Source organism: Dermacentor albipictus, chromosome 1 (assembly GCF_038994185.2).
Source record: "Dermacentor albipictus isolate Rhodes 1998 colony chromosome 1, USDA_Dalb.pri_finalv2, whole genome shotgun sequence".
In the NCBI taxonomy this organism is placed as follows: Eukaryota; Metazoa; Arthropoda; class Arachnida; order Ixodida; family Ixodidae; genus Dermacentor; species Dermacentor albipictus.
This window is the reverse complement of record NC_091821.1, coordinates 288,663,978-288,689,134: the sequence shown is the minus strand read 5'-3', so window position 1 is coordinate 288,689,134 and position 25,157 is coordinate 288,663,978. Positions and strand designations below refer to the sequence as shown.

The 25,157-nt window shown below is 46.9% G+C and overlaps 1 protein-coding gene and 1 non-coding gene across 6 annotated transcripts in view; one reads left to right on the top strand and one right to left on the bottom strand.

The window, feature by feature from the left end:
* Nucleotides 1-149: 149 nt before the first annotated feature.
* Phb1 (prohibitin l(2)37Cc) overlaps nucleotides 150-25,157 on the bottom strand; it is a 118,875-nt gene continuing 93,867 nt past the window's right edge. For all 5 annotated transcript variants that reach the window (XM_070531421.1, XM_070531420.1, XM_070531418.1 and 2 more), the window contains one exon: nucleotides 150-985. In XM_070531421.1, coding sequence (XP_070387522.1) covers nucleotides 677-985 — 309 coding nt within the window. In that variant the 3' untranslated portion in view covers nucleotides 150-676. The remainder of the gene's footprint in view (nucleotides 986-25,157) is intronic.
* On the top strand, nucleotides 2,919-2,993 carry TRNAF-GAA (transfer RNA phenylalanine (anticodon GAA)). Its single transcript has one exon. It is a non-coding gene; the product is annotated as a tRNA-Phe (tRNA).

The window sequence follows — 25,157 nt, the reverse complement described above, 5'->3', positions numbered from 1 at the left end:
TGCCCCGTTAATGGAAAGCTTTCCTCGAGGTAAAACAAAAAGACGGTGTTCCACATTGGTTGATGCCACATCATGCTATGCACTGCGCCCTCCTGTCCTAGGTGTCCCGTGTTTTGTGCACTGCCCTGCCTATATCTACAAAATGAACGAACTAGCTCACAAAGTTTTATTGCACAATGCAGCGGTTTTGCTACAAAAATCACCAGCGTCTTGCTCAGGATGATTATGTTATCGGGAGCATAAAAAGTACAAATGAAGGATCGATTTCAGAAAGCTTTTTGTTCATAAGTGCTGGTTTCCATTGGCCTTCGCTAATCATATGTCTGACATTCAGAAAGTTCTAGCATTAGGGCTTATTTCTGAATACCAGCTTAGCTTTGCTCAACCTACGTTTCTCAACTGGAATGTGTGCTGAGCCCACGAAATGTAGTGTAGGGAAATATGGATTTATATTTTCAGCAGCATATAAATGAAGCACAGAAAAGTATTTATACCCCTTTAATTAGCCACAAGGCATCATTTGTATAAAGCACAGCACAAGTATTTTACATGACATTGATGTGATTGCACTGTCAATCGTCATGCTCCCCATTTCTGGCACCCTACCACAGCATTTCTCTGTAGGCCGCTGGATTCCACTACACCCTCTTAATCTAGCTTTGCTTAATTTGTAGCACTATTGTGGCAAGCTCAGCAGTGTGCTCTGTCCCGCAGGAAGATAGACTACATTACGCGAGCGTGACAGCTGATATGATATGTCTTCGGCTGCTTCAAGCCGACGAAGTTCCACCAGCGCATCACCGGCCTCGCCAAAAGCCTTGGCAAGCAGAGCTGCAGCCTGCGAGTCACCCTCTGCCGTGATGACAGCCGCCTTCTTGTGCTGCTCGGCCTTCTCAACCAGGAAGCGAGCTCGCTCAGCCTCCTGCTGGGCCACCTGCTTCATCTCGACGGCCTGTGTGAACTCCTTGCCAAAGGTCAGGTGCGTCTGCAAATCAGACAATTACTTGCAAAACAGCTTCACTCCCCACTTTAACTTGCAGCTGCCGATAGCCATGAAATTAAGGTGCACAGAAAATGAACTGCATAACATACATTCATAATCAGAACAATGCACTTACATTTGTCCATACATCACGTACAGTTAAACAATGATATAATGAAGTAGATAAAATCAGTGATTTGCTTTGTTACATCAAAATTTTGTTGTATTAAAATTCGACCTTTTATGCAAATAAGTACAGTTGCCGATCGATTTTCCTTACACGGGAAGGGGCTGGAGAATTTTCTGAATTATCGGGCAATCGAAAAAAGCAAATTGGAATGAGAAAACAATTCATTTTGATTAATTTCGGAGTCAGCAACGAATGATAAAGTTTGTTGCCACGTCAATACCTTCACATAGGCGGTATGAAGTAACCGAAGCCAGCCTCGCTTTCCTGTGCACATGGCCCCTGCGTTGCCCACACTGGGACCATGCTATCATGAAAAGCCCTGGCAGCGGGGAGTGAATGCTTTGTCTGCCTCTCGCTCTAATGAGTCACAGAAACTCCATTGCGCAACCTCCAATACGAAACGTGCAGGAACCCGCCGTGGTTGCTTAGTTCAGCAAGAGGTCGCGGGATAGAATCCCGGCCATGGTGGCCGCATTTCGATGGGGGCGAAATGTGAGAACACCTGTGTACTTAGATTTAGGTGCATGTTAAAGAACCCCCAGCTGGTCCAAATTTCCGGTGAAGCCCACTACAGCGTGCCTCATAATCGAGTGGTTTTGGCACGTAAAACCTAATAATTTTAAATGCGCCGTAAGACAGCTTACATGATGCCACGCCGTCTCAGCACACCCACTCTTGGCACATGCGGCAGATTACCTCTAAAGCAGGGTGCGTGGCTGCGTATGCGCTCAAGTGTGCTTACAGCCATGCACAGCCACGGTCGAGACGCGAGCCAGAAATCGCAATGTGCGCTACCCCTTCCCCACCCCTCTCAAGCGCTCTTGATTGCGTTACCGCGAGCTCGCTCCTCTCCCCTTTTTTCCCCTTGCTCGCGCGGGAAGGCAGTACTCGTGAAGCCACCATCTTTGTCTCACCCGTCCACACTTTCACTTGCACCTAAAGCACAAAATGCGCGATAAGATCTTATCGGCTTGAAAACCCCCGCTCACACGGCTGCGCCTGGCAACGCGTCGGCTCACAGTTTGGCTCAAGATCTCGCGCGCCGAGCCACGTCCGCGGATGCGGACGGCGTGAATGAGGAGGAGAGACACGAGGAACTTTACGAGACTTATCATGAAAAAGCCCACAGGTATTGCTTGAGGCGTCGCGCGCTCCCACCACTAGCCAAGCAACTCGATAAAACGCAAGCGGTCACGTTTTGACAACTTCAGACAAACACATACCCACACCCAAAGTACATTAACAAAATTACAGGGGGCAAGGAAAGCGACCAATGTAGGCTCTGTTCAGAAACAGGAACACTCACACACATAAGGTGGGAATGCACCTCGCTCCCATTTTCTCATCCCCCCATCAGCAGCGAGACTGGCTGGACAGCCTGGCTCAGTTCCAGGGACGTCGACTGACAGCTTGAACTGGTGGACTGGGCGGAGAAGGCCAAGCAGGCCTAGGGCCTTACTTCAGCCCTATCCCTCAGCCACATTTGATCATCTGCGTCCGCAGATGGTCGAAGAAGAGAAGGCGAACTGGTGTGAATCGCTTTGTCTCTTGCACGTCGTTGTTATACGCGAAGGTCACGTAAGGCAAGATCCGACCCCGTTTTGTTTTGTGTTGAACATCGATACACACGGAGATCATGTCTGAATAAAGAGAAAATTGGACACCCACCCGTTCGTAGCAATTGCTACAAAGGAAACCTATACAAGTTCCTCAAAAGGAAAGCCTCGGGGCTCACATCTGCTAGCTGCCTGGTTAGCTCAGATGGTAGAGCGGCTGCCCCGAAAAGGCGGTGGTCCCGGGTTCGAGTCCCGGACCAGGACGAATTTTTCTTCAACTATGAGGCTTTTCTTTCGAGGAACCCGTGTGGGTTTCCTTTGTAGCAATTGCTACGAACGGGTGGATGTTCGATTTTCTCTATTCATTACTTCTCTCCAACTTGCGGGTTTCCGCAGAACAATTACGTCAAACACTTGCCTTTGCTTCATGTTGTCAACAAATTCGACTTTGCCCTGCCATCTGCTAGCCGCCTGGTTAGCTCAGATGGCAGAGCGGCTGCCCCGGAAACGCGGTGGTCCCGGGTTCCGAGCCCCAGACCAGGACGAATTTTTCTTCAACTATGAGGCTTTTCTTTCGAGGAACCCGTATGGGTTTCCTTTGTAGCAATCGCTATGAACGGGTGGATGTCCGATTTTCTCTTTATTCATTACTTCTCTCCACCTTGCGGGTTTCCACAGAACTACTACGTCAGATCATGGGTGCGATCGGAGATGGTTGTTCGGCGCGTTCGTTCGGTTACCGGTGCGCGCGATTGGCCTACTCCGCGCCGACGTAGCCAGCCGCGGGGCGCCACCCCGTTTTTGGTGACGTCAAAATGACGACACGCTCCTGTCAATCATCCGCCCACCGAGCATTTCGTCCAAACGCGACGGGAGTTGAGAAGTTTGGAGCGATCATACGGCTTCGCATGGCGCGTCTGGTGGATTGGATCCAACAAGCGGCCTTTTCGGGTGCAGAATGGCACGTTTGCGAAACGCGTTTGAAGAAATGGCAGAAAGTGAATTCCGGCGTCGTTTTTCTTTCTCGAAACAAATAATTCGTTGGTTGCACAGAGAAATCGACAACATCATCGGTGCCAGCGAGCCACTGGGATGTTGTCGCTGCCTCTTGAAAAGTGCGCCACTCTTCCCGTCGTCTTTTTTTTTTTTCTTTTTCCTTCTCGCTGTGCGCGACACCACCTAGGGACGACGCAAAGAACCTAATAGTTATAAATTGCAGTAGTCACACGTACTGCTATTTGAAGACGTGTTTGGGCTTGAGAAGAAAAAATACATTTTTTTAGGCAAAGATTTCATTCAATTGGAAGACGAGAAACATTTGGCTTTGTAGAATACTGTTTGCAAGCAGAAGACAAACGACAGAGGTAAACTTCCGGGGAGGTGACCGCTTCCTGATTGGTTGCTCTCTCCGCCCCGCTGTCACAAATTTTGCATACTGCAACTTTGTGACGTTGCAGCAACTGAACAGAACGCATATAGAACGAAATATCTCCGATCGCGCCCCATGTCTGTAATCGTTTTATTCAGTCACTCGTTAAGTCCGCTGGTCTGTGGATGATATGCGGTCGTCGCTCGTTGCCTGGTGTTGCTTTATTAAAAAACTTCATCTATAAGCTGGGCTGTGAATGCTGTCCCTCTGTCTGTTATGACAGAGGAGAGAGCACAGTGACGTAGTACGAAGTGGCGCATGAAAAATTGCGCTACCTCTGAAGCCATGGCTCGTGGGATAGCCTGCGTCTCAGCATAGCATGTTAAATAATCAATCGCGACGATCACGCATTTGTTGCCGTCAGCCGAAAGAGGAAACTGTCCGAGAATGGCCATGCTGACTGGGTTGAAAGGTGTGCGAGGTGTTTCAATTGGCTGAAGGAAGCCAGCCGGCTTAACAGACAGTGTCTTTCGGTGCTGACATTCTTGACAGCCTTTAACGTACTGTTTGACATTTGCCGAAAGCCCGGGCCAATAGTACATCTCACTTACTCTAGCGTGTGTTTGTGAGACGCCTAAATGGCCAGATGTGGGTTCATCATGGCAAGCGACGAGGATGTTGTCTCGCATGTCTCTTGGAACCATCAGCAGGTAAGCACGGATGTTCGAACGGGCATTCTTTTTATACAGTACGCCGTCTCATACACAGAACGATGTGAATGAGTGGGACAGATGGCGTAGTATGGTTGTGCCGTGGCCCCTAAATTATTGATGATCGGTCGAATTTCAGCGTCATCATGCTGCCGTCCAATCAAGTCCGCCTAACTAATGGCACCCAGGAAGCCGTCGTCATCCTCCGTTTCCTGACTGACAGGATCAATGGGTGTGCGGGACAGTATAAGCATCTTCGTGCTTACGACCAGACTCGGCCAGGCTTATAAACAATGGTGATCTCAAATTCCTGCAGCCGCAAGCTCCACTGTGCCAATCGTCCTGAAGGGTTGCACATGCTTGCCAACCAACACTACTGCACATGCTTGCCAGTCCATCACTACTTAGAAGGGACGACCATAGAGGTAGGGGCGAAACTTGATGATCGCCCCCACGACTGCGAGGCACTCTTCGTAGTCGAATAAGTCGCCTCAGCACAGGACATTGAGCAGCTGGCATAGGCTATAACTCTTTTCACTCCATCTTGATGCTGGACAAGCACTGTGCCAAGGCCAATGCTACTGGCATCGGTATGCACCTCTGTACAGCATCATCATCAAAATATGCAAGAATGGGTGCTGACTGTAGGCGCTGTCGTAATTCAGCAAAAGCTGCTTGTTGCTCATTATGCCAGACAAATGGCGTGTCGTCCCTTGCAAGGCGAGTCAGAGGCTCCACTATCTTCAAAAAGGCCTTAATAAACTGGCGATAGTAGACACACAAACCCAGGAAGTGCCAGACGGCCTTCTTATCGACAGGAGCTGGAAATGCGACCACAGCGGCAAGCTTGTCTGGATCGAGTCAGACACCTTTGGCACTTACTATATGCCCGAGGAACTTGAGCTCTTCACAACCGAAGTGGTACTCTTCCGGCTTAAGTATGAGGACTGCCAGTCAGATGGCTTCTAACACACACTGCAGGCGGTGAAGATGCTGCTCGAACATTTAAGAAAATACGACCACATCATCAAATAATAAGAAGCCAACTAACAAATACACCAAGGACAACATAGGGGAAATTACTTGTACTTACTAAGTGAATTAAAGAAATGATAAATTAATAGCAATAAAGAGGATGAAAAAACAACTTGCTGCAGGTGGGGAACGAGCCTACGTCTTTGCATTACGTGTGCGATTGCCTTTAATTTATCTTTTCTTTAATTCAATTAGTAAGTACAAGTAATTTCCTTTATGTTGTCCTTGGTGTATTTGTTTGTTGGCTTCTTATGATATGATTAATAAAAATCGGGCCCCTCAGTTAACCCCCTTCTCGTTGACTACATCATCCAGGTACACAAGACATGTCTGATTGATGGATATTGTTTTTTGGCGCAAGGGTCAGAAATGGCCAAAGAGCGCCACGACACTTGGTGATGAGAATAGCTGAATATGGTCGAAATCGAGTGGCTGTATATTGGCCTAAAATATTCGCTGTAAATGGTGTAAAATGTGTATCTATTAAAGTGTCAATGAAAAGTTAGTCCTATGGTTATAAAAGTATGTTGTGAAAGATTAGATACTAAAACGTGTTAATTTATCGCAGCACTAGTGCCTCTGCACAGCCCTTCAGCACAAGGGCTGTTAGGCATGTGCTCTGTAAGTGACCATATTACAGTTACAGCCTACAAGCAGAGGCTGTGCTACAAATAGCCTGGCCAAATGATTTCTATGATATTTGTTTCTTGAGTACTGATGTGAAATTAGAGGGTCATTGCTTAAAAAGAAGACTGGGTGCAAAGGTACAGTATGACGGTATAAGTAAGGGAAGTACTTTTTTTCTCTCCTCTTCTAATAGTGGGCACTGAATGAGAACATGAAGGACTAAATCTAATGCCACACCTAGTGCATGTCGGAGGGTTAGTTCCAGTTGGAATATACGAGCGAGTGCTGTAGGTGTGCCCAATTCTTAATCTACAGAGCAGTACTTCCTGGTGTCGTGTTTTCTCAGAGATCTAGTTCCCCTATTTTTTATTTGATTAGGTGCAGTGTGTTGGATACCCAAGTGTCCCATTGCCTCTGCCAATATTTCCGTAGTTTATATCGTAAAATGGCTTAAGGTCTGTGTACGGTACAAGTATATTAATGTTTGCATCACAAAAAGCTGCAGTTGTAGTCCTTTCATTAGCAGCTACGTTGCCCTCTGGGCCTCTATAGCCAGGCACCCAACAAAAAACAATTATTTGGTTCGACATGTATGCTGAGCATAGAAGGTTGTAGACTTCATTAAGGATAGAGTTTTTGTGTTTTCATAGACTTGATATGCTACTAACAACGCTTAATGAATCTGAATATGACAGCCTTTATTATACCTGTTTGTTTTGTATGTTTCACAGCAGAGATGATCACATATGCCTCCGCTGTGAAAATGCTGGTGTTTGGATTTAATGCACCGGACGTTGAAAATGACTGTCAGAGAGCTGCATAAGCTATGCCATAAGTAGACTTTGAAGCGTCTGTATAAAACTTCGCACAGGAGTACTTTGCCTGCAGTTCGAGAAAATGTGAATGCATGTGCATTTCAGGCGCATGTTTGGTTATTGCGACAAATGACATATCACACTGGATAGTCTGCCATTCCCACGGTGGTGCAAGGTTAGTGGGAGTCATTAGGACTGGTTCTCTACGTTGAATACCGGTTTCATTAGCCAGCTATTCTAAGCGCACAAACAGAGGAGCTTGAACAGATTGGCGGTTATGGTGAAGTCTTGCAGAAGACAAGGCAAGTACAGTTGAGCAACATAGATGTTCTTTATTCAATTTACATTTTAAAAAGTAGGAGAAGCTTAGATATGTTCTGCGTAGGTGCAAGGACCATTCGTTCGCCTCGACATGCAGACTTTCCACAGGGCATGTCCTAAATGCACCTGTTGCCAGCCGTGTACCTAGATTGGGGACTGGGTCGAGAATTTTGAGAACACTATCTGATGCAGATTGGTACGCCACGGCTCCGTAGTCGAAGTGTGATCGTACAAGGCTCTTGTACAGGCTAAGCAAACACCTCCTGTCGCTGCCCCAGTTCAAGAAAGTAGCTTAAGTAGGTTCATAGTTTTCAGGCACTGCGCTTTAAGATATTTCAAGTAGGGAATAAAATTAAGTTTTGTGTCCAAGATAATAACTAAAAATTTGTGTTCAAGGCAGACCGATAGACGTTCTCCATTAAGGTCAATAGCGGGTTCTGGTGTATGTATGTTTGAGAAGAGGACACATGTGCTTTTTTGAGGGTTAAATTTAAAACCATTTTCTTCTGACCACTTTGAGAGTTTGTTTAGGCCAAGCTGTAGCTGTCTCTCGCAGATGCTAAGATTGCGATTGCTAAGTGAGAGTTGCAGCACACGGCAACCCCATAGGTTGCCGTGTGCATTTAAATCTCCTAGAACAAAATACGGTTGGGGTAATTGATCTACAGTCGATCCCGGATATATCGAACCCGGATATATCAAATTATTGCCTATATCGAACAGTTGAAAAATCCCCTTGGGAATCCCATGCAAAAGTATAGCGCTATTGCTCGCGTATATAGAACTCCCGTGCACTGGCATATATCGAACTCCGTGCTGAGCTGCGCCTCAGCAAGTGCGCTTCTCCCATCGCATCTCACCCCCGCAAGTGCGCTTCTCATGCAGCTCTCACGATGTGCCCGCTACCTCACGTGCATCGCCCCACACTGAGAAAGGGGCGTGTGGGTAAAAGGCACGAGACGAGTACTTTGAGTGCAATTTGGTGTGAAAGGGAAGTGGGAGGGTGAAACCATGCTGACCACAGGCGCCCGTTTCCTGTTTTGGTTGGCTGACACCGCTGGCGCAGCGAGACGAATGAGGTCAGTGCAGCTTGGGCTTCTAGTAGTGCGGAGACACGGAGCAGTGCGTCTTTCGATTCGCTTTGCTCCTTTTATTCACGAGGCCAACGCGAAGGCTTGAGACTCGTGTGGTGCAGTGCGTTTTTCTTCCCGCTTTTAGCACGTGTTCCGGAGCCATGGCTGCAAAAAAAACGCAAGCATTTGGATTTTTCAACAAAGGCGGAGGTCATTCGACGGGTGGAGGCTGGCGAGAAAAAGTCGTCGATCGCCGCAGCGTTCGGAATTCCTCGCAAAACCCCGAGTACGATCCTAAAGAAGAAAGCCGATGTTAAACTGAAGGCAGTGCAGTCCAGTCGCCCAGGAGCGTGTTCTGTGCGCGTCCCAACCTGTGACAAGGTCAAGAAGGCATTGTACGCCTGGTTTTTGGAGACACGTGCCAAGAACATACCTGTTGACGGCTCAATGCTGGACGGCTGATGCTTGGAACGACATGGAGAAAAGCACAATTGTGAACTGCTTCCACAAAGCAGGCTGGAGCAGGTGGTAGCTCCAGACAACGGATGTCTTGACAGTGAAGACGATGATGCTGGATGCCTGGACAGTGAATTTCGCGAGCTCTCGGCATTCCCAGGCGGCATTACAGCATGCGATTTCGTCAGTGCTGACGACGGCGTGCAAGCTGTAGCGGATCGCGCTGATGCAGAGATTGTGTCTGACATCATGGGTGACGAGGACGCAGACTCTAGCAGCGGCGAAGGTTCCGATGAAGAGCACTAACCACCATGCACTGCAGCTGAACTTGCATCACCACAAAACATCCAACAAGGACAGGCAACTGCAAAAGGAACCCGAAAACACAGCTCTGCGCCACGATGATGTATCTTGGATCTCAATTTGGACCCGCTAGGCTTCAAGGAAAACAGAAGTGCAGAAACTAAAAATGCTGCATTTCGCAACTACAATTTGGAAGGAATTCGTGCTGAGAAATTGGGCAGCAATCATGGAGGGAATCCTGCTAAATGAGAGGGGATCTTCTTGGCTTAACAAAATTAACAATAACAACCCCAAAACTTAGGCGGGATCTTTATACACAGAATTCAAATTAGCCTGCTCAAACCATATGCATTGCTATGCAACTTTCCCTTCTTATATCTAACGGAGAAGTTGTACTCTTGGAGAGTGAGGCTCCATCAGAGCAAGCGGCCATTTTTTGTGTGATATTTGATTGAGCCATGTCAGCGGACAGTGGTCGGTCTCGAAGATTAACCTCGCTCCATACAAGTAACACAACAACTTCTGGGCAGCCTCCAACTAAACAAGCACATTCCTTCTTTGAAAAGCTGTAGGCTTCCTCTCTTACAGTTAGTTTACAGCTGGCATAGAGGATAGGATGTTCCTCGGTATCGTCGCCGACCTGACTAAGTATCACACCCCCCCCCCCCTGTTGCTTGCGTCACACTGAACTATGAATTCCTTTCCGAGTCTGGCGCGCAAAGCACAGGACGAGGAACCAATAGCGTTTTCAAATTTTGGAAGGCGTTCCCTTTGTCCTTACCCCAGTGCACGCTATTCGGTGCTCCCTTTCGGAGGGCGTCCGTTAAAGGACTTGCACTTCCGAATAATTCGAAATGTACCACTGATAGTACCCACAAGTCCCAAAAATGAACGAATGTCTGTTTTCGTGTTTTCGTACGTGGCTGTGAAAATGCTCCAATCGCAGCTATGCCATTTTCAGCTCGGCCGGCCGTCTCGTGCCCTGAATGACAACATGACCCAGATAAGTAACCTGCGAAAAGCCAAACATACACTTTGCCACCTTCATCGTTAAGCCGGCTTCCCTCAACCATGAGAACACTTGTTCGAGGTGCGATACGTGCTGTTCCTAGCTGTCTGAAAAAATTGCTACATCATCAAGATATGGCAAGGCAAACTCCTGCAAGTCTTTTAGGACAATATTTATTAACTCAGAGAAGCTAAATGGTGCATTCTTCAGCCCGAAGCTGAGGGCGAGAGGGCAAAAAGTGCCTAGAGGTGAGATAAATGCGGCATAGCGGCTGGCACTTTCTGAAAGGGGAACTTGCCAGTATCCCCGCACGAGATCTTTAGTTGAAATGTATTTAGCAGCGCTAACTCTTTCAATTCGTCCCTCAATGTTGGGTATCGGGTACAGCTGATCCCTAGTGATGGCAAATAACTTGCCGTAATCAACACACAGACAAGGGTCTTTATTAGGGGTTTCTACAAGTATTAGTAGTGACGTGTAGTCACACTCGGCAGGCTCAATAACTTCCAACTCTAGCATGCGCTGTATCTCTGCCTCCATAATCTCTCTGTTGTGGAGACACCATGTAAGGCTTTGATCTTACGGGTTCAGTTGATGTCAGCTCTACTTCACGCATCATTAGTTTGGTTCTACCTGGCCGATCGCTGAATCTGTCGAGATATTCCCCTAACGTCCCTTTTAGCTCATCTAGCTGCTCGGGTCCAAGAGTGTGCGAGCTTACCGAATGTTTTACTGCTTCTAGGCTGAATTCAGAGATGGAGGTCGCCTTACACTCATTAAACTCGGTACTAGTGTCGTCCTGTTCTTTGATGGTACAGTTAACGACTCCGCTCCGCTCTACATACGGCTTCATCAAATTGCAGTGGTACATCCTCACCTCCTTCCTGTGACTGGGCATTTTCAGAACATAGTTGGTAGCTGAAAGTTTGTGCAACACTTTAACAGGCCCGTCCCAGTGAACTTCAAACTTGTTCTTTCTTGAAGGTTTGAGGATCATTACCTGGTCTCCGGCGTTAAACGTATGAAGCCTCGCATTCTTGTCGTAATAAAATTTGGCATTCTTTTGAGCTACTCACATGTTCTTTTCGACTAGTTCTTGGGTTGCACTTAGCCGTTCCAGTAGATTTAGCACGTATTGAACCACTGTTGGGGACGTATTCTGAAACGTTCGCCGCGGCGAAGTTTCGCACTGGCCACGCCTCCGCCTTTGCGGCGCGCTCTGAATGGCTGCTTTGACAAAACCGGAAATTCAGGTGGCGCAAGTGAATTTCCGGTTTTGTCAAAGCAGCCATTCAACGCGCGCCGCAACGGCGGAGGCGTGGCCAGTGCGAAACTTCGCCGCGGCGAACGTTTCAGAATACGTCCCTTGGACTCTCCCCTCTTTCCTCCCACATCTCTCTTAACATTCTCAGTGGAGAACGGAGTGTCCTCCCATAGACTAGTTCTGCTGGCGAGAGCCCTGTAGCCTCAAGAGGAACCGTTCGCAATGCAAACAAAGTCGCCGGAAGACAATTCTCCCAGTCCTCCTTGTGCTTGTAACAGAGCACCCACAAAACTCGCTTAAGCACTGAATGCCACCTCTCTACACTATTTGACTGAGGGTGATAGACAAAACTGTATCAATTTTACCCTGCACTTTTGCAAGAATGTTGAAGTCAGTGCGCTGGTGAATACTGACCCTTGATCCGCCTGAACTTCAGCTGGAAACCCAACTCATGCGAATACTGTCAAAAGCACGTCTACTACTTCGGTGGAGCTGAGCTCTTTCAGAGGTATTGCTTCGTGAAACGTTGTAGCCAGACACAGCATGGTAAACAAGTACCTATAACCCGACTTTGTCTTTGGTAGAGGCCCTACCGTGTCTGTCACAAGTCGTCTGAAAGGTTCTGTTATTAAGGGCACTGCCTTTAGTGGAACTTTCCATGTTTCTCCTGGTTTACTCGAGCACTGGCAGGTGTCACATGATTTTAAAAAGTTTTCTACGTCTTTGAAACAGCCAGGCCAGTAGTATTCCATAAGCAATCTTTCCTTCAATTTGTTTATGCCTAGGTGGCCAGACCACCCATTTTTACGACAGACTCAAAAGGTCCTCCCTGTACTTAGTAGGTACGACTAACTGATCTGGAATCCTGCCCTTTCGGTCCCTGTAGTGCCGATACAACAATCCTCCCCTCTCTTGTATTGTCACGTTGCACCTAGCAATGCCTTCTTTAGATGTGTGATGCAATGTAGCTGTCAATCTTTTGCTCGGCTGCCAGTGATCCTCTGTCCACATGTAAGAGCTCATCAAAATTCTTTGAGGCCGGTGACAGTAACGACCCTGCCAGCTGGCAGGCTTTCCTTAACCGTTTTTTCGTCCGTCACGCCTAGCTCGGATTCGGTTACTGAAGTTACCTCTCTGGCTACTTTCGCTGGAGCAGCCTTTGCATTTTCAGCCGAAAGCGAAGCAATTTTATGAGCTTGGCCTTGCGTCAATGCCTGTACTACGCCCTTTCCCAGTTTATGCCCTTTGTCACGCAGTGACTGATGCAACCGATTCGCAAAAATGTAAGGTTACTGCAGCGACAAATATTTGTAAACTGCAGCTTCAGTCACTAGCTCCCCGAATGGTCCACTGATTTTGACTTTGGCCATGGGCAGACACACGCTGTGTTCTTCTACAACCTGTTTAATCCATGCTACTTCTCCAGTGAAGTCATCTACCATCACGTAAGACGGACTAACAATTTCCATTGTGGCGGCACTGCCTCGCAGCACTCGGCATGGTTTGCCATTAACTTGCAGGTTGTGAAGATATGAGCTTAAAATTTCCATATTCTCATCTTTTTCATTCCACGTAGGAGAAAACTACGCTAGGCTTTCTGCAGTTTACAGCGATATGTCCCAGTTTGTGGCACTTATAGCAGCGGATCGGTCTAAAAGATTCGAATTTTCTGTTCTGCTCTTTTTGTACGGTTTCCCTGTTACTCTTCTCCTCGCTCTTTTCTAAGAATTTTTTCCTCCACATCTACAGGTTCCGGTCGTCTAGCCTGTGAACCCTTTTTGAATGGAAATGGTTTCCACAGTCGATTTCGACCGTCCCAATTTCTGTATTCGGCATTCAGCTTTCTACGTGTTGCGTACTCTTCTGCTAATTCAGCCACCCTTTCCACAGTGTTTACATTTCCTCTGTCTTGCACCCGCAGCTTCACAGATTGTGGGATGCTTCTGTAAAACTGCTCTAGACACATGCATTCAAGAATCATGTCTCTGCTCCCGTATGCTTCAGCGATTTTCAACCACTCAACTACGTTGGCCTTTAGGTCATACGCAAACTCCAGATACCCCTCACTATTCTTCTTCCCTGTGCCTCTAAACCTTTGCCGAAAAGCTTTGGCTGAAAGGCGGTATTTCTTCACAAGACCAGCCTTAACTTTCGCGTAATCATATGCATCCTGCACACCGAGTCTGGCGATTACTTCCGCAGCCTCACACAGCAACATAGACAACAACCGCTGTGGCCATGTACTCGGACCGAAGTTCACCTTCTCGCAAGTCCTTTCAGAATTTCTGAGGAACAAGACTATGTAGTTCCCAACCTCAAATGGCTGTAACAGCCTGTCCATGCAGTATGATTCTGCCTCACTTGATTGTCCTAGAGCCCCTTCACTTAATTGAGACAACTCCAAACATTTGCTTTCAAGTTCAAGTTGCATTTTTCTTAACTCGCGATCTTTCTCGTGTTCCTCTCTCTCTCTGTCCCGTTTCTCTCTTAAGTTCCAACCCTATTTCGATGTCTTCCTCACTGGCCTGTTCGGAAATTAGCTACAGTAATTCAAATTTTAGCACTTCCTTGCATACCTCTAGGCCCAGTTCCTCACCAACAATCAACAATTTGTCCCTCAGCAGTGTCCTTAACTCCATGATTTCTGCTTTACTGCCTTAATCCTGCTCGCTAAACCTACATAGGAAAACACAACCTAGCTAACAATCAACAATCTAGCTTCCCTACTGTTCTAAACAAAACAACCACAAAATGAAGCCTAGAGAGTCAAAGCAAGAACCAAGCATTCACCGCAGACACAGCACCACATTGCAAAGTTCGTCTCACCGCTGTCAGCCAGTTGCGATGGTTGAAGTCGGCATGAAATAGATGGTAGCTGGCCCATGCCGTCGTCCAACTTATCCATGCTGAGAACGTTGTTGAAGGGAGAGACTTGTTCTCATCGAGAATGAGGAATATGGGATTTATTTACAGTATTTACGTAAGAACGTTACAGTTAATCAGTCTAACATGACTGAAAGATGAATGCACCCCTGAGAAGCTGCCAACGGCTCTGTAAATACACTATGTCCTCCCTACATCCCTAGGTGAGGGAAAACGACCGTTCAACCTGCTACCGATTCGGAGCGTTCAAAGTCATCGTAGCCAACCCGCCTTTGAGGGGGAGGGTTTACACACATTTCCGCACAAATTTCACTGACCATGCTGAGGTGAATGGGTTCTCGCAGACACGGGTTTTGCCCCGAGCAAGTGTCTTTTCATCCCAGTGTTAACTGCTCAGACAATGGCCGCCGCGTTTGTGCAGGACTTCTAAGCCCCATGAGACGGCTGCCAGCCATCTTCTCCCAGGAGTTCCACCGCTTCTAACAAGCTGTGGCGGCCACGGCGAATCCACAAACAACACTTGGTCCGCCAACCGCATTTAGTCGCAGCGGCGCCGAGGGGGTCTTGATGCGGAACACCGTCGTCCCTACAAAACGAGTAACGTGTCGCTGCGGCAGGTGGGGAAGGCTTCCATAGTCGCTTCTGGGAAGCTCGCCACACTCGCAGCTGTGGCTGGCTGGGAAAATTTTGTAGATCGGTACCCTTGCAGGCCGTTCGTAACAGGGCCATGTTGTATTGTCACTGGTTTCAACATCTCAAGCCAGTCTTTTTCGACATTAATGAAATGACATACCGTCAGATACTACAAACTTGAGAATCGGAGGTTTTTAATAGGTATAGCAGGTATAGCTCATTGCCCTTTGGAAGTGTACTACTGAAGCACTTATTCAAATCCAGCAGCCTATGCACCACCCTCCCCCTCCCGTCCCCTGGACCACTACTGCCGTCGCTAACCCGTGGCGTGCGCCGGACAATCACCCTATCTGCTTCGCATGCAAGTATCCCGGTCATGTCACAAGGTTCTGCCACCGCCTATCGCAGGCGTCCGATCACGATCGGCGAGCGCCTTACGGGCCATCTGATCCTAATGTGCCGTACAGACCCATCACCAGCTCTCTCCCAGACTGATCGCCGTCCTCGCTTCGAACGCCTCCAGTCACCCTCCCCACTCGCCGATCACTTTCCCCCTATGCATGACGACCCGTCTCTAACTAAGAGGGAAACTAGACGACGCAGTTCCCGAGGCAAGAACTGTACAAGTGTCGACATGCTGAAGTCCTCCTCCTTTACCTGCCAATGTCATTGATGCGTGTATCGAAGATCTCGCTACAGTCGCCCTCGTCGATACCAGCGCCGATATTTCGGTTATGGATGCGAGGTTTTGCCGCTCGCTTCGTAAAGTGACACGTCTGTCTGGATTGTCCCTTCGAACAGCGAATGCTCAACCCATTCGCCCTACCGCTGCTTGTACTGCCCGTGTGACCATACAGGACGTTTTATACACGATTGAGTTCATAGTTCTTTCATCATACTCGCACGCCCTTATTCTAGGATGGGATTTTCTCTCATGCCACAATGCCATCATCAATTGCGCTCGGGCTGAGATTGAATTTTTCCAACCTGGTGACCTGGCCTCGGCCGATGCTCATCCTGGCGCTAAAATTGTCGTGAAAAAAGACACCTGTATTCCCCCGTGCTCTTCAGCATTCGCACCAGTCTTCTGTAGTACCATATCGAACGGAATGGTTTCTTTCATGCCCTCTCATCACTTTGTTACCTGAAAAGCGCTTCCTTTGCGCTTTGCAGCTCTTGACCATGCCGCCGGTGTCAGCAGGATTCCCATTTACAATCATCTTTCATCACCGCTATCACTGCTCCGCCACGAATGCCTTGGTTATGTCAAGTCGGTCGATTCAGCACAAATTGTCTCCATCCTCGACCAAGTGCCTTCTACTGCCGTCCATGAGCCGAGTGCCCTCTCTGTACCCAACTTAACATGGACTGGTGTGTTCAGCCTATTCATCACCGAAGATCTGACGCATTCGCAGAGATCTCAACTTCTCACAATCCTTCAGCACTTCCACCGTTCTTTCGACATTGCATAAACATCTCTTGGCCGTGCATCGACGGTCTAGCATTACATCGACACTGGCTCTCACTCACCAATGCGACAAAGACCATATCGCGTGCCTGCTACGGAACGTCACGTCATTGCAGACCAGGTCGATGACATACTCCGTCGAGGTGTCATTCAACCTTCACAGAGCCCATGGACCTCTCGCGCGGTCCTCATTCATCATAAAGAAAGACTGTTCCATCCGCTTCTGTGTTGATTTTCGACGGTTTAACAATATCATGCTGAAGGACGTCTACCCATTACCACGCATCGACGATGCTCTGGACTGTTTGCAGGGAGCCGAGTTCTTTTCTTCGCTGGATTTGTGGTCAGGCTACTGACAGGTTTCGATAGCCCGATAACTGCCTTTGTTACACCAGACGGCTTGCATGAATTCACCATCATGCCTTTCGGACTTTGCAACACACCTGCTACGTTCGAAAGAATGATGGATAATGTTCTGTGTGGCCTCAAATAGAAAATCTGTCTTTTGCTATCTTGACGACATTGTGGCATTCACCCCTGATTTCGCAACGCACCTGCTCTGCCTCCAGTATGTAATCACTTGCTTGACCAACGCCGGGTCGCAACTTAACCTGAAGAAGTGTCTATTTGCTGTTCGTCAGCTCAGAATTTTAGGCCATGTCGTGTCAAAGGAGGGCATTCGCCTGGATCCCGTGAAGCTATGTGCTGTTACTACGTTCCCAAAACCTACCACTATGAAAGAGCTATGCAGTTTCATCGGCCTCTGCTCTTACTTCCGGCAATTTGTTCGAAACTTTGCGTCAATTATATTGCCTCCCACGCAGCTCCTTAGTGGCACTAGAGATCTTTCAGCATGGTCTACTGAGTGTGACGACGCCTTCACAACCTTGCACCGTCTTCTCATGACGCCACCCATTCTTTGCCATTTTGACCCTCAAGCGCCAACCGAAATCCATACCGATGCAAGCGGTGTAGGCCTTGGCGCTGTGTTGGCACAGTGTCAACCTGGCCACACAGAATACGTCGTCGCATACGCGAGTCGCACGTTAACCAAGGCAGAGACCAATTTGAGCGTTACAGAAAAGGAGTGTTTGGCCATTGTGTGGGCGCTTGGCAAGTTTCGCCCATAATTATACGGCTGATCGTTTGACGTAGTGACCGACCACCACGCACTATGTTGGCCGTCGTGTAGCTGATAATGTGGGCTGGGCCGATGTCAAAGCTGTGAGAATATAGCTGTGTGAATGCTTTGTTCACGAGTAACTAGGCAACAAAGCAAAAAAAAAAATGGAGCTCCGCTGGTCAATGCTCAAAGACGCATCGGGCCGCCTTGCCCGCTGGGCACTGCGAATTCAAGAATATGACATCCGCGTGGTTTACCGTGCGAAAGCACTCCAACGATGATGTTCTATCCTGATCACCGCTTTCCCCGAAGGCCAGTCACGACTCCTCCTGTGAGTGCACATTGTCCTCTCTGGTCTTTGACGCTATCGCTACTGCACAGCGTAATGATCCCTGGACTGCATCTCTGCTCGACCTTCTCTCAGATATGTCGAAAGTTCCAGCGTCACGTACGCTTCAACGCCTTCTTTACAGCCGTCATCCTTTGCACACAATTGACACCATTCTGCCCTACTGGCTGGACCCATCCGAATGCCTGCCGATCTCGGAAGCCTCCAGACACGCCGAAGAATGTCGCCAGGTGGCCAGCCGAATCACCTCAGACGACCAGAACCGTCAAAAAGCCATTCACGACGCCCAGAACTCGACTCGCACTTTTCTGCCGGGCGCCTTTGTCTCGTTGTTAGTGCCACACCGCACGCCTGGGCTCGCGTCAAAAATCCTTCCGAAGTACGACTGGCTATACCGCATTCTCGAGAGAACATAACCTGTTAATTACCTGCTTGAGCCACTAATGCTGCCGTCCTACATGCGACATCGTAACCGCGAAGTTGCTCACGCTCAGAGTCAATCCATATCACCATTCTACCATCCTTCTAGAAAACTAAGTCACCAGGATGGCTCCTTTATTTCCGCAGGGCTATTGTAAGGAAGATAACGAATGTGAGTGCAGAGTCAGCAGCATCTGCAGCATCAAGCGTGCAGCAGAAGCTCAAGCTAGGGGACTGTACTCAACGCATCCTAGAAGCGGCTGTCGTTACTAACCTCAATAAATCTCGTTTATCAGATATATAAACGGGTAATTTTCACAATTTGTACACTTCAAGTCACCACACTAAAAATAAAAACTACCAGTTTGTTTTCCGCCTACTATGACGTATTGATTGAGAAAGCCATTTGATTTGTTCTGTGAGGCATGCAATAATTGCTGTGCCATATTATTATGTTGCACAACACAGGACACAGTAGACAACCATTATTAAACCTCAGAAGAAATTCATAGCACAATGCATGATCAGGCACATAGCCTTTTATTGCATTTTCTTAATTCGTGTTTTTTTTTAAATTGTCACACTAACAATATTGCACAAAGGTACTGCACTGAAATACTATACTAGTATACATACTTAAAAGGCACGACTTCATTCTATAATAATAATCAATCAATCAAATGTTCATTATAGTGCCCAGGAACAAACAGCTAGAGATAGAGAGCCTTTGTACTGGTGCACTTAAAAAGCAATATGCGAGACAAAATTTACAGAGAACACAAATGTGGTAGACAAAACAATGCGAGGTAGAGAAACAAATTGGGAAAAAGAAAATGCGGAACCGTAAAAGGGAGTTAATCGCAACACGTGATTATCTACATATATACAAAACATAGGAAATGAACTATAAAATATGTCAATACAGGCACAATACTTATTCCATGCTTTTTTGGAGTCAGGTCATATATAGGACAGTTTTTAATGCAACAAGGCCAGGCAGAGAATGCGGAATCTTGCCTGGTATACTGTTGCAGCAGGAAAAATTGCGTGTGATCAAACAGCTTTGGGGAATGTATAATGCCATGGACCACCTTATACAGGAACAAAAGGTCCGATTAATTAAGTCTTGAGTCTAGAGGTGCGAGTTGAGGTATATTTGAGAAGACGGTCACCAGAATGGCAAAAGTGTTGCTTGAAGATATCAATTTATTCTGGACGCGTTCAATGAGGTCATAATTACATTGGCACATTGCACCCCAATCCACAGAGGCATACTCTAGTAGTGAAAGGCACACAGCAAAATACAATTTCAGAAAACAGAACAGGTGACTGGAAATCATGCAATATACAACATACAATTCCAAGGGCATGAAGGGCACGTTGTGCACATTTAATGTGTGAAGAGATGCTAAGCGTTTTGTCGAAGTACACACCATGATCTTATGATCTTTCATTTCATCAACCCTGGGCAGTAGATCATCCCAAAGGGTGTATGAAAATTGCACAAGGAGTCTATTCAGCATATAACTTGATACCATAGTTTTGGAAGCATTTAACAGTACCTTATTGTTTCTACACCAGTTTGATGTCAATGCAGTCGTGAACACTGCTGACAGACTTAAATAGCTTTAAGTCGTTTGCATACAAAGCCCTGCTGTTCATCTATTAAAATGTTCTTAGCACTAACAGAAAGCAAGGAATGCAATATTGATTCAAACACTTTTGATGCACTGCAGAGGATAGGTATAGGCTGGTAGTCAGTAATTGCACTTCTGGCACCCGACTTGTGCACGGGCAGTATCCATGCTACTTTCTAAGTACTAGAAGATGGACTAGACTTCAGGAAACTATTGAAGATGCTTGTGAGAACAGGGACAGTACACTTCCATAAGTATTAAGCAATGCAGGAGAAATACCACCAGCACCACAAGAAAGGGAAGGTCTGAGGCGCTTCATATACTTAAAAACAAGGTCATCATTGACTGATAGCGTATACACAAAGCCAGACTGAGAAGGAAGGTTACTTGAAACATCTTTTACACTATTTACAGGAGATAAATGTTCTGCAAAGGCATTAGCAGTGTTTTAAGACAACATCAACATTTTCATCAAGAAGACATACATCTTGTGTGCTCTTTAGAAGAGAGAGCACACGAAGGTCCAGAAATATTTTGAGCAGCTTTGCTGCGGCTGATAGCATGGCAGCACTTTTCTCAGTGCTAATAGAAGGTTTGTTATTGCGGGCTAAGTCATTCATCTTTACAGAATGCATTTATTCCAAGCACATATGCTGCGTATAAGCATGATGTTGCAGTAGAAGTGTTAACTTGTTAATTAAACACACTCTGTGAAGATGCATCAGGAACTTGGTTGTGAGTTAATTTTTTTCTGACTATAGTTTATACTAGTATCACAGGGAGAAAGATCTTCCTGGAAGCTGAAGAGATTTTGGCAGTTTAAGCATGGACTGAACAAAGCACTGATGGCACTTTGCAACGCACTCACACTATCTGCTCTTTCAATAAACAAAAAACATCAAAAGCCAATTACAGTTTCATTGACTCAGCACGTGCAACTTCTCAAGCAGCAATCCTAGTACGTACACGTGGCTGCATGCATAGGTCTTGCGTGATGCAGGTCCTCCTATGCATTGCACACAGTGCACATATTGCAAACAGATCCTTTCTTTTTGCACCGCTTAAGTACAAGGACACAGACTCAAACATAAACATGACATCACTGTGTCATGTTTCCCTTAGTGCGTCAGCATTCTTGAGTGCTGCACGAGCAATTTAACTCCAACTAGCTCATAAGACGCCTGCACTTAAAAGAAGAGTTAAGGAATCCTGTGAACTTGTACTGAACTGAATTCCACATGCCGAATCGAAGAGTGCACTGTCAGCTGAAATGAACAACATGGCTGACGATGTTCTTCCCATTGTTCGGCTACTAGGATCTTTCGCTTTCAAAAGGTATCTTTGCTGCTGCAAACAGTGCAAAGCTCGCCCATTAAACTTGAGTGACCAAAGATCACATGATTCCCACACAAAACATGCTGTGGTTTACCACCTGAAGTTCCATGCGGTTCATTCACCACACCACACGAAGTCAGGAGTGCTATATTTTAAATCGCTGCAATGCAAACTTAAATCAAAAACTCATTTCCTTCAACAGAGTTTCTCAGCTGGCCTCGTTCACTTGCCAGTCATGAAATTGGCGGTCGGTGAGTACTGATGATTCAGAGTTCGGAAGCATGTTTCCATTCGTTCCGAGGACAAAAAAATATACATACAGCAAGCTCGGGTGTCACAGCAATTGTGATGAAGTTGGGTTTTTAGCAGACTATCGCACTGAGGCAGGCGGAACTGAGTGGGCAGGTTGAATTTGTTGTCGTTCAAACTCGACACGGATTCACATCACACTGCCACAAACCATGGTCATCGGTCGTGTCGTTGTCGGCCTAGTATGACAACACTGTCTTTTAGGAAGTCCCTCGCGCATTGTGCGCCCAAAGAACTGGACGACCGTTGGTGTTGGCGTCTTCACATCAGCGGCCATCACAGACATAGCAGCCGAAGGCCGCAATTGGTGCTCGATATTCTAGCATCGGCAGTCTACGAAATCTCTGCGTGTTAGGAGGCGTCAGCCTGTTCACAACAGATACTTCTTGACGGATTTGATGCATCGGCGTGTGCCGACGCATGCCAATGGTTGGGCCTTAGGGGTTGGTTCTCAACAAAAAGACAACACATTGCTCTTCTACATTCAAAAGAAGTACAGTGCAGTTCACTTATAATGATGCCACATAACAATATACAGGGTGTTTCAGCGAACACTTTCAAAAATCTTTAAAAGTTGCCTGTGGCTGATATCACAAATTCTAGTTGATGAGCTGGTCTACTTGAAGCGGCGGACAATACTTGCACAAAAAATTTAGATCCAAAATCGACTAATTAATAAAAATTCACTAATTAAGTTTTTAACTAATTAAGTCATGGCCCATATTGTAATTTACCAATTCTAGCCATGGAGTTCGCAAGGCGGATCGACTTGGAACAAATTTTCAAGACGACACCAGTTTCGAGAGATAAATTCCCGAACTTTGCGGAGATGTGCATTGCCATTCCAGTTTATTTGTCAACAAAATGTTGTTTCACGCACTGAAGCACACAACTGGAATGCAAATGCATTTCTCCGCAAAGTTCAGGAATTTATATCTCGAAACTGGTGTTGCCCTGAGAATTCCTTCGAAGTGAATCCACCTTGCGAAGTACGCTGCTATAATTCGTAAATTGCAATAAGTAGCTAAAAAGTTAATTAGTGAATTCTTGTTAGTCGATTTTGCATTTTAATTTTTTGTGCAATAGTGTCCGCCGCTTCGAGTAGACCGGCTCATAAACTAGAATTGAGCCATCTTCCACAGGCAACCTCAAAAAAATTTTAAAAGTGTTCGCTGAAACACCCTGTATAGCTTACAACAATGAGTCAACACAAGAGTATCAACTTTTGCATTAAGGCTACTAGAAAAATACCCATATATACTAGATTGGTATCGGAGGCATGACAAGGCATAGGCCCTGCGGCTAAGCCAAGATACTGGAGCTCTTCTCGAATTATTGCGCGTATCATTGCTCGTAAAGTAGGGTCGTCGGCAGTAGTGTTCGGAGTGGTGTCTGGCTGCAACCGTACTGATTCGAGTTCGTCAAGGCGCTGGCAAGTAGCGACGATATCAGCAACGGTAGCGGGGTTCTGGATGGCTAAAGCATGGAAAGCAATAGCTCCGATGCCTTTGAGGGTGTGGCGAACTCTGTCTGATTCTGTCATAGCCGGGTTCACCCGTCGACAAAGAGCAAGCACATCCTCGATGTACGACGTATAAGATTCACCGGTTTGTTGCTTGCGAGTGTCGAGCGTCTTTTTGGCGAGGGCGGAACGAACAGCCGGTGTGCCGAAGATTTGGCGGAGCTGCTGTTTAAAAGCGCCCCAGTTCGTGAAATCAACCTCATGGTTGAAAAACCAAGTCTTGGCCACTCCGGTCAGATAAAAGGCGACGTGACGTAGCTTGGACGCATCGTCCCAACGGTTAGCCGAACTCACTCGGTCGTAGTCGTCCAGCCAATCTTCGACGTCTTCCCCGCGAAGTCCAGCAAACAGATGGGGATCACGCTGGTGTCCACTGACAACCCAATACGGGGAGGCCGGGGTAGCCGAGGCCGAGATGGTGGAAGTAGAAGTGCCTGTTGGCTCGTCCTGCGACATGGTGGCGGACAGCTGGCACAATCGGCGACCCGATCGAAGCTCCAGGAGGTTGAGCGGGGAGTCAGAGGACGGAGGACCGAAAAGCACACTCCACCACTTGTGACGTAGCAGTCGTCACTACGTTTATTCCGACTCGAAGATACGGCGAAGCGATCACGCCCACAGCACGGATCACACTCGAGAGCCAGCCCCACAAGCGATGATGAAGAAGAACCCCATATGAGCCCCACATGATGATGATCATGTACAGATGACAAAGAATAGCTTATATCTCGCTACAATATGTTATTCATAGCATTTCGGATATCATCATCATCTTCATCATCATTATCATCAGCCTGGTTACGCCCACTGCAGGGCAAAGGCCTCTCCCATACTTCAACAACCCCGGTCATTTACTAATTGTGGCCATGCCGTCCCTGCAAACTTCTTAATCTCATCCGCCCATCTAACTTTCTGCCGCCCCCTTCTATACGCTTCCCTTCCCTTGGAATCCAGTCCGTAACCCTTAATGACCATCGGTTATCTTCCCTCCTCATTACATGTCCTGCCCATGCCCATTTCTTTTTCTTGATTTCAACTACGATGTCATTAACTCACGTTTGTTCCCTCACCCAATCTGCTCTTTTCTTATCCCTTAACATTACACTTATCATTCTTCTTTCCATAGCTCGTTACGTCGTCCTCAATTTGAGTAGAACCCTTTTCGTAAGCCTCCAGGTTTCTGCCCCGTAGGTGAGTACTGGTAAGACACAGCTATTATACACTTTTCTCTTGAGGGATAATGGCAATCTGCTGTTCATGATCTGAGAATGCCTGCCAAACGCACCCCAGCCCATTCTTATTCTGCTGATTATTTCTGTCTCATCATCCAGATCCGCCGTCACTACCTGCCCTAAGTAGATGTATTCCCTTATGACTTCCAGTGCCTCGCTGCCTACTGTAAATTGCTGTTCTCTTCCGAGACTGTTAAACATTACTTTAGTTTTCTGCAGAATAATTATTAGACCCAACATTCGGCTTTGCCTCTCCAGGTAAGTGAGCATGCATTGCAGTTGGTCCCCACAGTTACTAAGCAAGGCAATATCATCAGCGAATCGCAAGTTACTAAGGTATTCTTCATTAACTCTTATCCCCAATTCTTCCCAATCCAGGTCCCTGAATACCTCCTGTAAACACGCTGTGAATAGCATTGGAGAGATGGTATCGCCCTGCCTTACGCCTTTCTTTATTGGGATTTTGTTGCTTGCTTTATGGAGGACTACGGTGGCTGTGGAGCCACTATAGATATCTTTCAGTATTTTTACATATG